The sequence below is a fragment of the Ambystoma mexicanum genome, chromosome 5q (assembly GCF_040938575.1).
Source record: "Ambystoma mexicanum isolate Mex_15411 chromosome 5q, UKY_AmexF1_1, whole genome shotgun sequence".
NCBI lineage: Eukaryota > Metazoa > Chordata > Amphibia > Caudata > Ambystomatidae > Ambystoma > Ambystoma mexicanum.
Window position 1 is genome coordinate 942,380,610 of NC_090933.1, and position 16,611 is coordinate 942,397,220.

The following is a 16,611-nucleotide window of genomic DNA, read 5'->3' on the forward strand; positions in this document are numbered from 1 at the left end:
AAAATCTTACGATAACTCCAGTGGCTAAGCCCCCAAACTTATTTGGTTGCATTCCCCCCGACCCCATGTACGGGAAAAACGTAGGGGCTTCATGAAATTTCTGCTTAATAGCAGAGACTTGGGAAGTAGTGGGTTCTGAATTATGGATACCCAGAATATAATTAGTGATGTTTATGGCGGAAGAAAAAGCAAGTTGAATACCACTGGCACTTAACAATGAATTGTTTGATTCTTAAGGAACACAGAGCAGATCTGCAGAGGTACACAATTTGGACTTATGACCAATTTATATATGATGCTGCTGTTAGAGAATCTGTGCCTTGATGCGCGGGTCCACAATAAAGAACCTAGGTATAGCAATATCTTTCATCTTATGTGCGAGGATTACACAACTAATCTCAGGGAACATTTTTTTTTTAAAGTATAAATTAACTTCTAGGTACAAAGTATATGGACACAACATATCTGGGCGCAAACTAGCAGAACATCAAGGCTACAAACTATAACCCCCAAAACGAGTAGAATATTAACTTGCAGGGTTCGAAATTGCTGGGAGCTATTTAGCTCCTGGCTATAGCTGAGAAGAACCTAGTTAGCTTCGCACGAACAGCTAGGAGGAGCTACTTTTGGCTCCGCAGGCCAAACTGGTGCCACGCAAATATACTTATCCGACACTCACTTTGAGAAATGTTAAGCTTTGCATTTCATGTGGGAGTTAGGTTTATGGCACATTGTATTCGCTCCTCATTCTCCAGCTGAGCTAAAGAAAGAGGGAGTACAATTACAGATAAAATAAAAAGGTGTCACAGATAAAAGATTTGTGGCAGTAAGCAGAGCAACCAAGATTGATGCAGTAAAACAGATATAGTGGCCGAGCTATAGACGTAGAAGCAAAGGTAACTAATGACTAAATGAGAGGGAGAAGCAAGTCAGAACAACTGACAGGAAATAAAAGGAAAAGTAGGGTAAAGAGGAAGTACATGCTAAAGAAACAAAGCAATGTAAAGCAACAAAGCAAGAAAGAGTAACGAAAAAGTCAAAGGGAGCAGCATAGCAATTGGAAGACTAGCTCATGGCGTGCGCCGTTTTGGATTGATACAAACAGAAAAAAAAGCAAGTCACCATCTTTTGGACACACCAGTGTGGCTGCTGTGACACTTGTCCTGCTCATGTTCTAGCGCTACATAAAAGAAGCATTTTTTCAATATCTGCATAGTTCCTGGTTCATTAGGAATGGCTTCTGGTCAAAGGAAAATAGTGAACAAAGAGCTACTTCCAGCTCCTGCTCCATAAATTCCAATGTCGACCCACGAGGAGACTTATTACCGTGGCCCCAACAACAGAAGCACTGCAGTGGCTGTCATTAAGAAATGGGTTAGGGTTACAAGGACCGAGATTGGATAAGCAGAAGCTAAAACCAGGTTAGATGCCCTACAACCAATTAGCTGTGCGTGGAGAATGGCATGGTATGGGTTAAATCAAACTACAAGCACTTGGCTTTGGAAACGTTTGTGAATTTTAAATACCGAGTCACATACATGCTAATCAACCAACAATGTTTCATCCAATTATCTAGTTTCAAAAACACACAAAGAAACATCATATTTAGTCCGGTGACAGGTAACTTAAAAGTGATGGCACGAATGAGGGGTGGTTAGCTGGAAGGGGTACGCCTAGCACTACACACAATTCTTTTGTAAGCATTATTGATGTGAACGCATCTGATGCGAGACTTTATGGTGCAGAATAGAAGTGTCGATCGTCTATGTAAATAAGGTGCACAAACATGAAGTAGCATGCGGAAAGGAATACTCACTCATACGCGTATCATATTTCAGCATAAGAGATTCAGAATGCTTAGAACAATAAATGCAGGTATAGTTTACGTCTACTGCGAAACGAACGCAAAGATGAGAACACTTCCCTCTGGGGGGAAAAAGTGCTTTAAAAATGCGTACACAGAGGAACAGAACATCAGGTCACTGCGAGTCAATAGGGTCACTGATCGACAACACGTGTAAAGAGACCGTGTGTTGCGAGAGGATGTGGCCCTCAGAATATGACACAGATGTCCTTTAAAGTTATTGGGTGTACGCTACTTGTGGCCAGAGCCGGGCAACCCAGGACCACCGTCTTCTGCACCGCCACGATTCATCTGACGGAGCTACCAGGAGACGCAGGACCTGCAACTTGTCTATGTAGTGTGCGGCTGTAAAATATATTTGATCCCCGACAGAAAAAAACATCCACAGGAAAACAACAGGGTCGGATTGTATTGCCAATGTTACATCGTGCTCCCGACAGTGCTATCTGACCAACGCGGGGAAATAACCCTGCCCAACGTCCCCTTCCACGATGTACAAGGGAACTGATGTTATAAGAGGCGGAGCGGACGTAAACACGGACAGAGCCCGCCACTCCAGCAAAGAAACGTGAAGGAGTCGGTCCTTGTCGCTAACCACACCATCCTACTCTACCGGATGGTATTACGATCTTAGAACTTGTGCGTCTTATCCAAACAGTTCTCCTCGGTTCAAACCTGCTCACCTGTCATTTAACTGGTCCTCTGTCCCCGGTAGAGGGTGCACCACGAAATGAATGGACGTCATGCCCGGAACCACACAGGCAGCCAGGAGGAGAAGAGCCGGCGTGTCCAACTGCTATGGGTGGTTCCGAGTGCAGGTTGACTGTATTGTTGGTGTGTGGACTTCGACACTCAAACCCCTGCCGCCATCTTCACACTAAATCTCCGGCCTTGCCTGCACCTTCTACCGCGGACACATCGCTTCCTCTAGCGGCCTAGACCTGCGAGATGCAAACACTGCGTTGATTGGCTGGCCACGCCAGAACGGAGACGTGGGTACGTAAAGCCAAGATTGGCTACAGAGAGGGCACGCCACGCTGAAAGAGCTACGTTGTGAGTTTACGCTGTGCGCATGAGCAGTAGCAGCCGTGTATCTGTTTCTAGTGAAACTAATAGTGTTGTGGGAAATTGGTTTATAGCTACAAGTAAAACTAAGCGAAGCTGGAAGGTGAGACATGGAGTGCCATCAACTTGGTTTTGGCAGTGTCGATTGGCAAGGACAAAGGTTAATAGAGCAGAATTTATTTTGCTGACTGTGGGTAAACAATTCTGATGCTCTTCAATTCATAAGGAAACAAGGGTAAATACGCAGCATCTCTGTTATTTAGTAGGAAACAATGTAAGTCGCCACACGAGTGTCCTGGGGAAACTTATAGTCACATTGAATGGTAACTCATGTTATATCCGGCCCCTCGGCCCTCACATGCATACCCGCACGCACACAGACCAAGGAGGACACGGGACGCGATGTTGCTTGCTACGCGTCCCGGCGGCAACTGCCGCACGGACGCAGTTTATTCAACTGCGCATGCGCGGGTCCATAACGAGGCCCGCGCATGCGCGCTAAGCCCAACTGGGACGTCAATCCCTTTTTAACTTTAACCAAAACAACTGTAAACCTTCGGGGTGTGCATACCCCTGCACACTGATGCCTGTGTTAGCGGGCGCATGAATAACTGGGAGTCTCACCTTACATTTCTCAGTTCAGTCACCTGAGTCCAGGACGTAGTCCTTGAGATGCCCTGGTAATCTCTGCTCGCGGCGGACCGGGTACCTTGGCGAGGCGGTGGGCGGAGTAGAACACTCCCGTTCAGAGCTAGCGCAGTCCCTGCTCTGCTCGCCCTCCTGATCTCCAGGCGGGCCCTCCCGCCCCACGGATTCCTCTGAGGCCCCGTTCTCAGCGGGTGTTTCAATTCGTTTGAAGAACGACCGGTTGCGCGTGACTGTTCCTCGGTCGCAGGCTGCCGTCACCATTGTGTCCTTTACATGCGTTACCTTCCACGGGCGCGGCTCAAATGGTAGGGACAGTTTCCCCTCGGGGTGCCGGTTTCGGACCAGCACTGTGTCCCCTACTCGCACCTCCTTTTCCTGCAGACCCCTCCTTTCACTTTCGTTGTCGTTACGCCTAGCCCGTTCATCCTGGACACCCTCATTGTTTATTATCCCTGGCGGACGGCCGTCATCTTCCGGTAGCATTCCCCTCGGGCATCGTCCAAATAGTGCTTCAGCGGGAGCCACTCTCGTGGACTGGTGGGGTGTCGTGCGGTATTCTCTTAGAAACTCCACAAGCTTCCTCTCCAGGTCTTCACCACCACTGGCTGAGATTCTTAGGACCTTATTAAGAGTCTGCATCATTCTCTCGGCCTCCCCGTTGGCTCGCGGCCAGAGTGGGGACACCCTGCGATGCCGGATCCCCCTTTCTCGGAGGTAAGTTGCTAACTGGCTGCCTGTGAACGGTGGCCCGTTGTCCGAGCACAGTAGGTCCGGGAACCCATGCGCGGCGAACATTTTGTCTAATGCCTTCGTCGCGAACTCTGTCGCTGTCGACTCTACCACCTCCACCTCGGGGGACCTGGACCATTGGTCAACTGCTACCAGAAAGTACATTCCCCGACCAGTCGAGCCGAAATCCACGTGGACAGTTCCCCATGGTTTGCTGCTACGCTCCATCGACCTTATCGGCAGAGCTCTGTCTCCTGGGGCTGCTGCTTGACACGCCACACATCTCCTCACGAAGCTCTCCACTCGCCCCTCCAAGTCCGGGAACCATACTTTGTGTCTCAGCCGAGCCTTCGTTTTAACAACCCCCTGATGACCGATGTGGGCCAGTTCGAGCACCCTTGTCCTCAGTGCTCGTGGGATGACGATTAGTCTCCCTCGAAGTATTAGCCCATCGTCTGAGACGGAGAGTTCATCCCTCACTTTCCAGAGTGCTTGGAGGTCGCTCTGGGCCTCTGCTTGACGGCGGGAGTTGTTGTGCAATACCTCCCTCCAATCGCCGCTCCTCACGGCAGTCTTGATGATGGTAAACACCTCGTCCTTGGAGCATTCCGGCGCAATTTCAAGTCTTAAGATTGCCATTGGAAGGGACCCTTCCACCACCTGACACAGCAGCCCGTGGCACTCGTTCGCCCCAATGTCAGTGACAGAGTTTTCTTTGCTGGGGTGGCGCGACAGGTAGTCGGCCGGGTTGTTCGTTCCTGGTCGGTATACAAGTTTCACCCCGTACTCCATCAGGGCCAGCATCCACCTTTCGATCCTGGGGGGCGGCTTGGATGACACGCCCGCCAGTATGGGCAGTAGCGGCTTGTGGTCGGTCAGCCCCACAAACGGAAATGGCGACAGCCCCACAGGATGGCTAACGCCTCCCGTTCGATCTGCGAGTATCTCATTTCCGTGTCCGAAAAAGCCTTACTCGCATAGGCGATGGGACGTATGTCCCCGCGTTCATCAGGTTGCAGCAGAACAGCCCCTACTCCCACTGGACTCACATCGACCACCACCTCCGATTCCACCTTGGGGTTGAAGTATGCCATGGTGTCCCCATCGGATAGGGCATTTTTCAGGGTCTGGAATGCCTCTTGTTCACTGGCTCCCCATTTCCATGCGGCGTCGTTCCTTGTTAGCACTCTGAGTGGTTCTGCCAGCGACGCCAGCCCTTTGATGAAACGCCCACAATAAGTCACCATCCCCAGGAAGCTCCTTACTTCCGTGGGGACTGTGGGGGGGGCGGCTTCCTTAATGTCCTTCACTTTGGCTGGGTCGGGCGACACACCGGCCGCATGGAAGATGAATCCGAAGAAACCAATACAGTCCTTGAAGAACTCGCATTTTTGTCTATGAAGGGTGACCCCTAAGTTCTTCAATCTCTGGAGCGTGTTCTCCTGACCTCTCCTCCTCACTCCTGTCCTCAACCACCCAACTCCTCTTTCTCGGTGACTTCAACATCCACCTCGATGCCTCCTGTCCCCCCACTGGTCTCTTTCGCGAACTCTGCAACTCTCTCTCACTCTCTATTCTCCCGTCTGGGCCTACTCACTCTGCAGGGCACACTCTTGATGCTCTGATCTCTTCTGACCTTCCCCTCTCCCTCCCTCTCTCCACTCCTCTCTCCTGGAGCGATCACTTTCTCCTATCCTCCCACCTCTCCCTCCCTACCCCACAGGCAAAGCCACCCTCTTCACTGCCACCCACCTTCTCGGTCATCCGGCCCATGAAGCGCGTGTCAGTTGAGGCTTTCACTGCTACCTTCTCGCCCCCTCCTCCCCCCCGGCTGACTCCCACCCTGACACAGCCCTCTCCATGCACTATTCCTCTATATCTGATACTCTCGATATCCTTGCCCCCGTCATGAGAATCCGCCTGAAGCCCAAAGCCAAATGTAACTCCTGGTATGACTCGGATCTCGTCACCCTAAAACGCAAGTGCAGGGTGGCAGAGAGGAAATGGCGTGCTTCATGTTCATCCTCTGACAAACTGGCCTGCCGCCTGCTCCAAAGGCAATACCGGCTCTCCGTTCTCACCAAGAAGAGAGCCCTTATCCAAGCCCGCATCTCTGAGGCATCTAACAACTCGGCCGAACTCTTTAAAATCTGCAAGGAGCTGGCCAACCCTGCTGCAGTCTCTACCTCTCCTGTCCCCTCCCAGGCCCTCTGCACTGCACTGGCCTCGCACTTCATCTCAAAAACTCAGGACATCCTGTCCTCGCTCTCCTCCGCTCTCCTCCCTCCCTCTCTTCCCGGCTCTTCCTCTTGCTCTCTTGCAGCCGCCCCTCCGCCCTCCTTCTCTGCTTTTCCACCTTTTTCTGCTGATGAGGTTTCCAGACAAGTCCGATCTATGAAAGCCTCGTCTAAACAGGTTCACCCCTGTTCCTCCAAAACCATCAAGGACCACATCGACTCCCTGGCTCCTGCCCTGGCTGACTTTTGCAAACACTCATTCGCCTCTGGAGTCTTCCCATCCCCCCTCAAGCACTCCCTTGTGCACCCCCTCCTCAAGAAACCCTCTTCCGACCCCTCCTGCCCGGCCAACTATCGCCCAATCTCCATTACTCCCTTCCTGGGCAAACTCCTGGAGAAACTGGCCATCTCCCAGCTTAACCTCCATGCTGAATCTGTTGGTAATCTTCATGACCATCAATCCGGCTTCAGAGCGGCCAGAAGCACGGAAACTGCTCTCCTGAACATCCGTGAGGACCTGCTCCTTAACCTCGATTCCAACACTCCCTGTGTTCTCATTCTGCTCGATCTCTCCTCTGCCTTTGACACTGTCAACCATGCCATCCTGCTCAACCGTCTCCGTGATAACCTGGGTATCACTGGTCAGGCTCTGGCATGGCTGACCTCTTTCCTTTCCGGTCGACCCTCCCAGGTCCAAATGGGCTCCTTCCTCTCTGACATCTTTTTTTCCACCTGTGGTGTCCCCCAGGGATCCAACCTTTCTCACTGGCTTTTCAACCAGTATCTGGCACTCCTTGCCCACCGCATCGCCGCTCTCTGCCCCCACTTCCAGTGCTATGCGGACGATACCCAGCTCATTTTCAGGCTACCCTCGGCCTCCTCCTCTCCTTCCCTCATCTCCGACTGTCTGTCTGCTATCCAGGAATGGTGTGCTGCCAATGACCTCTGCCTTAACGCCAGTAAGACTGAGATTCTACTCATCGGCACACCCACTCCCTCCTTCCCTGCAGCTCTCTGGCCGGCCTCCCTTGGCCCCCTTCCCGCCCCTACCTGCAAGGCTAAAAACCTCGGGGTCATCTTCGACTCCACACTCTCCTTCTCTCCTCATATATCTGACGTCTCTAAGAAGTCACACTACCAGCTGCACCTCCTCAGAGGTATTCTTCCCTTCCTCTCCTTCCCCCAGAAGCTCACTGTCTCCCGAGCCCTGGTTCTCTCAAGGCTGGACTACTGTAACAGCCTCTATCTTAATCTGCCTGCCTCCACTCTCCGCCCTCTGCAACTTATCCAGAACAGAACTGCGAGACTTATCCTTGGCCTCAAGCCCAGGGACCGTATCTCTCCAGGACTGAAATCTCTTCACTGGCTCCCAATGGCTGCGAGGATTAAGTTCAAAACCCTCTGCATTGTCCACAAGGCCTTCTGGGGCCTGGGGCCTAAATACCTTCAACTCTCTCTTCCTAAATATCTTCCTTCACGAGCCCTTCGCTCATCCGTCTCCAACTCCCTCATGGTCAGCCGCTTCTCGAAGCAACGAGCTGGGGGTAGATCTCTCTCCGCAGCAGGGGCCTCCCTCTGGAACAGCCTTCCTGCCTCCCTGAAACTTGAGGAGAACCATCTCCGGTTCCGGAAGTACCTCAAAACCTTTCTCTTTGCTTCTGCCTTCTCTCTCCCTCTCCTCTGCTAAACCTGCTTAACTCCCCACTGAATTCTGCACTAAACCTGCATCTGGGCCACTCTCAGCGACCTCGGTCCAGGGCCCAGCCACTCTCCACTTGCACTGCCTCCCTGGCTCCCCCTGCACTGTGGGACTGTCACTGTATCCCTACAGCCCCCCTTCCCAGCACTTCTCAGCACTTGCTCTGCACTTACCTCGCACTTGCCACCAGCTGGCCCTTTTTATTTATTATTTATTATTTTATTACGCTACTTACCTTGTACTGCACTTCCCCCCCACCTCCTCCCCCTGCACTTTCTCCTTTTCCCCTTACCTCTGCACTTGCGCGATCTGAATCACACCTGGCCTAGTAGGATTGTTTGTCTGTCTTCCCCTTGTTTCCCTCCCTCCCTGCCTCGTCGCGCCTTGAAACACTTGTGTATAGGCGCGTTACAAATACCATATCATATCATATCATGTGCTCCCTTTCTGAGTCCGCGAAGACTAAAATGTCGTCGCTCATGTTCAATACCCCTTTTAGGCCGGCCAACGCCCCTCTGATGGTATTCTGGAATACTTCGGCGGCTGATGAGATACCGAAGCTCAGGCGTTTAAATTGGTATAGGCCGTCATGCGTCGTGAAAGTAGTTATGAACCTGGAGTCCGGGTGCAGTTCAAGCTGATGGTAGCCCGCTCGTAGGTCCAGCTTTGAGAAGACTCTTGCCCCCTGAAGCTCTCTGATAATGTCATCTAGAGTTGGAGTAATGTGCCTCTCCCTCTTGATCGCAGCGTTTGGGAGGCGCATGTCCACGCAAATCCTCACTGCCCCGGGCTGTTTCGGCTTGGGGGCCACCACTATTGGGGACACCCAGGGTGTCGGCCCCTCCACTCTCTCAATAATGTCCATATCTACGAGTGATCGGAGTTCCTCCTCCACCTTCTCTCTTAGGTGGAACGGAATCCTACAGTGTTTGAGGGCTGTCGGTCTGATGGACTCGTCGATATGCAGGCGCACTGGGGGTGCTTTAAGCTTCCCTATGCCCTCGAAGATGCCCGAGAACTTGTCCAACAGTGTTTCAATGTCAATCTGGTATACTCCATATGCAAAATGAACCAAATTGAGGGCCTCCGACGCAGCACAGCTGAGAAGCGAGTGAGGGCTAACGTCCGTGACAAAGAATTTTGCCTTGATGGTGCTTTCCCCCCTCGACACTGGTGACACGAATACGCCCTTGAGTGGCAATGGGGTGTCTCCTCCAAAAGTAAATATCTTCGCCATGGACTTGTCCAGTGCCGGCGGACCTGGGAGTTTTAGATAATCCTCCTCCGCCAGCACGCATACGGAAGCTCCTGTGTCGATGAGGATCTGTGTCGGCACACCCAGTATGTCTACCACACACCTGGGTTGCCTCCTCCGTTTGCTTTCTGAGGCAATGTTTGAAATGAAGAATACCTCTTTTTCGTCCTCCTCCTCTTCTTCTTCTTCCTCTGCAAGTTGCAACCTCCTTACCTCCTGTTCGAGAGCTGCGATGCTGCGTTGCCTTCTGAAACCGCTGCCCCTTGTTCTCGCGGGGCCTCTCTGAGTAGGTACAGGAGCAGGGGCGCGGCACATGCGGGCATAGTGCCCCGGTCCATTGCACCGTCCGCAGGATCTCGTTTTGGCGGGACACTCCTCTACATGTGGCAGGTCATATCCGCAATCTTGGCAGATCGATCCAGGTGTAGATGGATGTCTGTTCTCCGTTGTCTTCGGGGCCCACTTATCCTTCAGCTTCGTCCTTTTGTTTACAGCAAAAGCCTCCTCCCTTGCGCTTGGCCTGACCGCCGCGTCCATGCTTGCTCCTCTGGATTCTGCTAGCTCATACGTGCGGCCACTATCTAGTATCTGCTGCAGTGTCCACCCCGGCTCTCTCAGCACTTGTCGCCGCAATTTACCCGAGCTGCAGCCCTGGAGGACCTGGTTCCTTATCATCAGCTCGTCGTTGTCCCAGCGACATGTGTTGGCTATCATTCTCAGTCTGGCGCAGAATTGATCGAGAGACTCTTCCTCCCTTTGTTTCTCCCTGCAGAACAAAAATCTTTCATAGTCGACATTCGACTGTGGGATGAAGTGATTTTCTAGCGCAGTCTTGACAGTGTCATACGTGACCACTGGCAGGGTGAGTGATTCATAGATGCGCATAATGTCCAGCCCGGCTGAATACAGAAGGGTCGCCCTTTTCGCATCGTTGTTCGTTGTTCTGGTCGCTGTAAAGTACATCTCCAACTTCTTGACCCATAGTAGCCACCTGGGTCCCAGTTTGGACGGGGGCCCTGACGTGTCAAACTCCTGCATGGGCAGCAGCGATCCCTGTTGTGTCCTCACCGCTCTTGTTGCCACTCCTGTCTCATCTTCGCTACTTGCCATCTTCACAGGTGCAACTCTCGACGTACCTTCTGCTGTTAACTGTCGCCTTAACCTTGCGCCCAGATTTTTTTTTTTTTTTTGGTTTGTCCCCAGGTTGTTGGGGACAATCAAGTGTTCCAAAAATTGTCCCTTTTTCTCCTTGTGGCAGCGCACGAGCACCTTTTCAGGCCGCTACTGCTCTGAGGAGAAAAACGTTTGTGCTCGGTCCGCGTCGTGTCCTCGCGTGCCGACGATGTGGATTGTGCGCCCATGTACGTTGGACGAACGGTGTGGCGGCGATCCCGCCTCATCGCCAGTTGTTACATCCGGCCCCTCGGCCCTCACATGCATACCCTCACGCACACAGACCAAGGAGGACACGGGACGCGATGTTGCTTACTACGCGTCCCGGCGGCAACTGCCGCACGGACGCAGTTTATTCAACTGCGCATGCGCGGGTCCATAACGAGGCCCGCGCATGCGCGCTACGCCCAACTGGGACGTCACAACTCATAGCTCTCAACTTCCACACTTTAGGCATGTGTTATCCGCCTTGCAATCAGCTGACTCACCAGCCAAGGTTCCTATACTCCCAACTCACTTCAATGGGCTCTCACCCGACCAAAGAAAATCGGGTGTTTTCACCCGCCTTGGCGACAGAAAAGGTTTAGAGCTACCCTTCTTCTCCCACTGGCAGTACCAAGACCCCCACATTTCCAAACCTGCACAGGGACTCAAAGGATGGTAGCTGTTTAATAGAATATTCCTGAACTAGCTTGAAGGGAGGCCATTGTATAGTTTTCAATACTAAGTGTAGCGCTGCCCCTTTAAGGGCGTGCGCACGCGACGGAGTGACATATCACTCCGTTGCGTGCCATATAAATAAACAGGGCGTTCCCGACGGCCGCAGAGCGACCGCGGAGCCGGCACCAGCAGCACCGTGTCTGTGTGTACACATGTGGGGGGCTCATGGGCACATGGTGAGTGGAAACAGTGGCGACGAGTCAGGATGATGACCCGGGCACGGCGTTAACTTTCGGCGGTGATTCCTTTGATGTGTCCGACATAAAGCTCACTGCTCGAAACATGCCGCGTATAGGGACATAAACCACGCGGTCAGCGGCCATCTTAGAATCCGGGCCCTGGAAGGTCGCGGCTTCGTTTGAAGTGACAGTGAGCCATCCAGGCCTAATTTTTGGAAACTCGTGTGGCAGGCAGCAACATTATGCACAGGATGTGCTTTTTGAGGTGAATTTCAAGCATTTCCACTGAATTTCATTGAGTGTTGGGTGTGGAGTCAGGGGAGGCCTGCTGTTGTATGTGTGCCCTGGGCCCACCCTGCTCAATTTTTGGGACCTTTGACCTGACCTGCATCTGCTCCTGCTGGTTTGGGGGCATTGTGAATGTGGGGCCCTGTATGTCCATGAATGCCAGTGTGAACAACTAGTGCTGGTGAATCAACGTTTGGCCTGCCTTTGTGCACGGGAGAGAGTAAGGTGAGGTGGTGAGTTGCGGCCCCTTCCATTCCATCTGTGGTGCCTGTGCGCTCGCCATCATGAATGCCGGACAAGCTGTGGATCAAAAGCAAGCCCCTGCACCGGTAGTCCAACAGCCACCACCAGCAATACCACCAAGACCATTACTGAGACCACCGGGGGCCCTGCAGCCAATGCCTGAGTTTGATATCTCGGGTGCACCTTCCAGGCTGGGGCCCAGGTGGAAAATGTGGATGGACAGATTAGAAATGTTTTTCAGGGCCACCATGGAGACCAATGACGACAGCAAGGTGGCTACCCTTTTGTACTGCGCTGGGCCCACGGTACATGAGGTGTTTCTGTCCCTCCAACCTCAGGATGGCTTGTATGCGGCGGCCAAGGACGCCCTCCACAACCATTTTCTCCCCATGGTAAATGCTGATTATGAACGCATCCTCATGGGCGCAGCGCGCAAAAAGGACGATGGGACTTTGGACACATTTTATGGGAGGCTGCGCAGGCTCGCAGTCCCCTGTCCCTGGAATGACCCGATACAATGATAAGGAACCAACTCATTCATGGGTGTGTCTCTGGTAAACTGTGCCGTCAGATGTTGAGGGAACCCGGCATTACGCTCCCTCGTATCCTGGAGCTGGGAAGGCGTCACGAGGTGTCTGAGCTAAGGGCGTCCCGCATGGAGACTGGAGTGGGCCCCAACAAGGTGGAGGACATCTGTGCTATTGGCAGAGGCGTTAGACGCCCGGCAGGCAACCAACGGGGACAGACATCGGTCAACTCGTGCATGAAGTGCGGGTTTCACCTTACACATCCTGCGGAATGCCCAGCCATTGAAAAGTCACGTGGACGCTGCAGTGTCGCTGATCATTATGCCCGCATGTGCAAGGCCCCAACACTGACGATCATTCCAAGAGGTTCAGTCTGGCTGGCTTCTTCTGCCAACAGCGCTCTTCATATGTGGCTCAGGTGGACCAGGGAGACAACGGCAATGGCCCGGAAGGTGAGGAGGAAGAGGAGGAAGAAGAAAATGTGTTCTTTGTGTCGAGTGTGGGTGTTTTGCGCTCAAAGTCCAGGCGGCAGCCCCGATGCAACATACTGGTTAACGAGGACTCGGCCAGGGAACATTATGATGCCTTGCAATCCCTGCCTGGCCTGTCCACACCCAAAGCGCGCATCTTCACCTTCGGGGGGGAGGGCAAAACTGATCCCGCTTGATAGTGCATTCATCGCAAATGTGAGGCATGGTGGAGCGAAGATCGTGCAAGGTTCTGTGTCACGCCAGTGAGCAGCAACACCCTACTGAGCTGTGCGGTGGCTGAGGCCCTAGGCATCGTGACTTTTGCATACTCTGTGTACGTAGAAGACATCCAGCTGCTGCTGGACAAACATTCATCTCTGTTCGAGAGCATCGGCCAAATGGCCGGTGACCCTGTCCAGCTACACATCGATGACTCAATCCAACCTGTGGCGTTGAAGCATCGGCGGGTGCCATTCCACCTCAGAGACCTGGTGGATCAGAAATTAGACAACCTGGTCGGACTGGACATAATCGAGAAGGTGGAGGGCCCCACTCCCTGATCGTGATTGTCCGGAAGCTGAAACAGCCTGATTCGGTCAGGATATGTGTGGACATGCGCCTGCCCAACAAGGTGATAAAGCGAGAAAGGCACCTGACGCCCTTCATCGACGACATTTTAACCGAGCTACAGGGCGCCAGGTTCTTCTCCAAGTTAGATCTACGGGCCGGGTACCATCAGGTGATGCTCCATCAAGATACATCACCACCTTTACCACCCATCGGGGGCTGTACAGATACAAGAGGCGCAGCTTCGGAGTGTCGTCAGCTGCAGAGTTTGAAGTTTATTTTATTTTTAAAGCGCAGCCAGGCCCAGGAGCAACCGGGCGCATATTCTTGGATACAAGGTTACGATATATACAGTATGCACAAAATTACATTACACAATACATTACAGAAAACAAATATATACACATTTGCAGTATATTACAAGTCAGTAGCAGGTCTTAAGTGAGGTGCTTCAAGCATTCTGCTAGAACAGCCAGGATTTGGTATTGTTCTTGAAGGTATGGAACGAGGGCTCCGTTCTGATGGACGCAGGCAGTGAGTTCCAGAGTTTAGAGGCTAGGACAGGGAAGCTCACCCCACCCGCTTTTTGGAGTTTGAATCTGGGCAGGATGAGGCTGTGAGTTTGTGCTGATCTGGTGGGCCGAGTGGAGATGTGGAGTGTGAGACGAGAAGAGAGGTAGGGTGGGGCTTTGCTTTCCAAGCATTTATGCATCAAGGCTAGTGTTTTCAAGGCGATTCTTTGTTTTACCGGGAGCCAGCGTAGATCATATCTGACTTTAGAGATATGAGACCGTCTGGGGATATTAAGGGCTGCCCTTATGGCATTATTCTGGATAGTTTGCAGTTTGTTGAGGTTAGCTTGGTTAGTCCCCAAGTAGAGGGCGCTACAGTAGTCGATTTTGGACATAATGAGTGTTCTTGCAAGGGTAATGCAGTTATGGGGGTGCAGAAAAGGTCTGCAGGCGGTAATAAGTTTGCAAGTATAGGCCGATGCCGACCTTACTGCATTTGTTTGTTCAGAGATAGAGCAGAGTCCAGGTAGACGCCTAAAGTTTTAGTGTCATTAGAGACCTTGATGTCATTACCGTCTATGATAAAAGACTTGAAGGCTTGGTGTAATTTATTGAGGCGTTGAGTTGATCCAAGTAATAGCAGCTCTGTCTTGTCGTCGTTAAGACATAATTCATGTTGGTATCGGCTGTGTAGTCACCAGTGATGGGAATGAGTATCTGGGTGTCATCCACATAGTTAGTGTAGGAGACACCCAGATAATCAAGCACATTGAAAAGAGGTTTGGTGAACGCGTTGTAAAGCGTGGGCGATACACAGGAGCCTTGAGGGACGCCGCAGTGAATTGGAGAGGGGTTAGCCGATGCTGTGGGCGAGAAGACCCGCATAGACCTGTTGCTTAGGAAGGAGTGGATCCAGGCATTGGCAGAGTCTGAGAAGTGGGCCGCGGATTTGGGATGTTGGCAAAGTATTTGGTGGTTAACCAGGTCGAATGCTGCGGACAGGTCAAGGAGAAGGAGTAGCGCTAACTTTCCGTTGTCCTTTAGTATCTCCATCTGGGTTTTCAAGTCAATTAGGGCTGTTTCGGTGCCATGTTTGGGGCAGTAGCCTGATTGTCCTAGCCCTAGGAGATTGTTGGATTCAAGGTAGTCTTGGATCTGCAGGTAAGCTGCCCAATCTAGGATCTTGAGCAGGAACGGGATCGTAGTGATCGGTCTAAAATTGGTCGGTATGTTAGGGTCAAGGGATGGTTTTTGAGTAGTGGGATCACCCAGGCGTCCTTGAGGTTGTCGAGGACAATGCCAGTTTTGAAAGAGGTGTTTATGAAGGTTGTGATAAAGGGGGCAAGGTCATGAGAGGCTGCCTTGATGATGGGCGCAGGGCAAGGGTCACATTGGCAGTTAGAGGGCTTGAGGTTGTTTATGATTCCTTCTACTTCAAGAGTGGTGAAAGGGGAGAAGGCGAATGGTTTAACGGTCAGGTTAGTTTGGCAAGTATTAGATAAGGGGATGGTCAGAGGTTGGTCTGACTGTAGAGACTGTTGTTTGTCTCTAATTTTAGTTTGGAGGGTTGCAATTTTGCCCAAAAGTGCTGTCTGTATATTAATGCACCAGCTGCTATCTTTAGTGCAGGAGTCGGGGGGTGCAATGGGAGTCTCAAGTTCCTTAAGATTTTTAAATAGTTCCTTGGTATTCGATTGTGCTAACAGGATACGGTTGTTGTAGGATTATTTTTTGGCCTGAAGTATGGCTTCTTTGTAGTTGAAAGTAGCAAGGAAGAGACTGTCCTTGTGGGTGTCAGATGGGTGGCTTTTCCAGCGTGATTCTACGCTGCGTTTCTCTTTACGTAGCACTCGGAGCTGTGGTGTGAACCACGAGTTGAGGTGCGCATGTTGTTTCGGTCTCCTAAGTTTGAGCGGGGTGATGGAATTTATGGCTGAGAGCACTGTCTGGTTATAGGTGTCAGCTAAAATAGTAGGGTCTAAGCAAGAGTCGGTGACGTTATTGAGGGTGGGGAGGATGAGGGGGAGTAACTTTTCTGAGGTTATGTTCTTTTTATTTCTAGTAGGAATGGTTGGAGCCACGGGAGGCGTGGGTAGATGAGCTGCTTCAATGTTGAAGGTGATGATATGATGGTCCGACCAGGCGCAAGGGGCATTCGAGAGCAGGCTAATATTGCAGTTGGTGTCGCTTAGCCAATCTAAGGACCGCCCTTTGATGTGGGTGGGATCTTGTATATGATAGGAGAAACCTAGATCCGTTAAGGTGTTGGCAAAGTCAATAGCCGCGAGGTCATTGGGGTCTTGGTGGCCTAGATTAAGGTCTCCTAGGATGAGGGTTTGAGAGTTGGTTTTCGCTTTGTCGAGTACTAAAGATGTGATGTCATCCACAAACGATGTGGGGGGGCACGGGGGTCTGTATATTAGATGAATAGTGGC

General features: G+C 51.8%; 1 protein-coding gene across 9 annotated transcripts in view; it reads right to left on the reverse strand.

Moving 5' to 3' along the window:
* UBR5 (ubiquitin protein ligase E3 component n-recognin 5) overlaps positions 1 to 2,831 on the reverse strand; it is a 2,447,509-nt gene extending 2,444,678 nt beyond the window's left edge. For all 9 annotated transcript variants that reach the window (XM_069621460.1, XM_069621458.1, XM_069621459.1 and 6 more), the window contains exon 1: positions 2,548 to 2,831. In XM_069621460.1, coding sequence (XP_069477561.1) covers positions 2,548 to 2,609 — 62 coding nt within the window. In that variant the 5' untranslated portion in view covers positions 2,610 to 2,831. The remainder of the gene's footprint in view (positions 1 to 2,547) is intronic.
* Between the last annotated feature and the right edge of the window lie 13,780 nt (positions 2,832 to 16,611).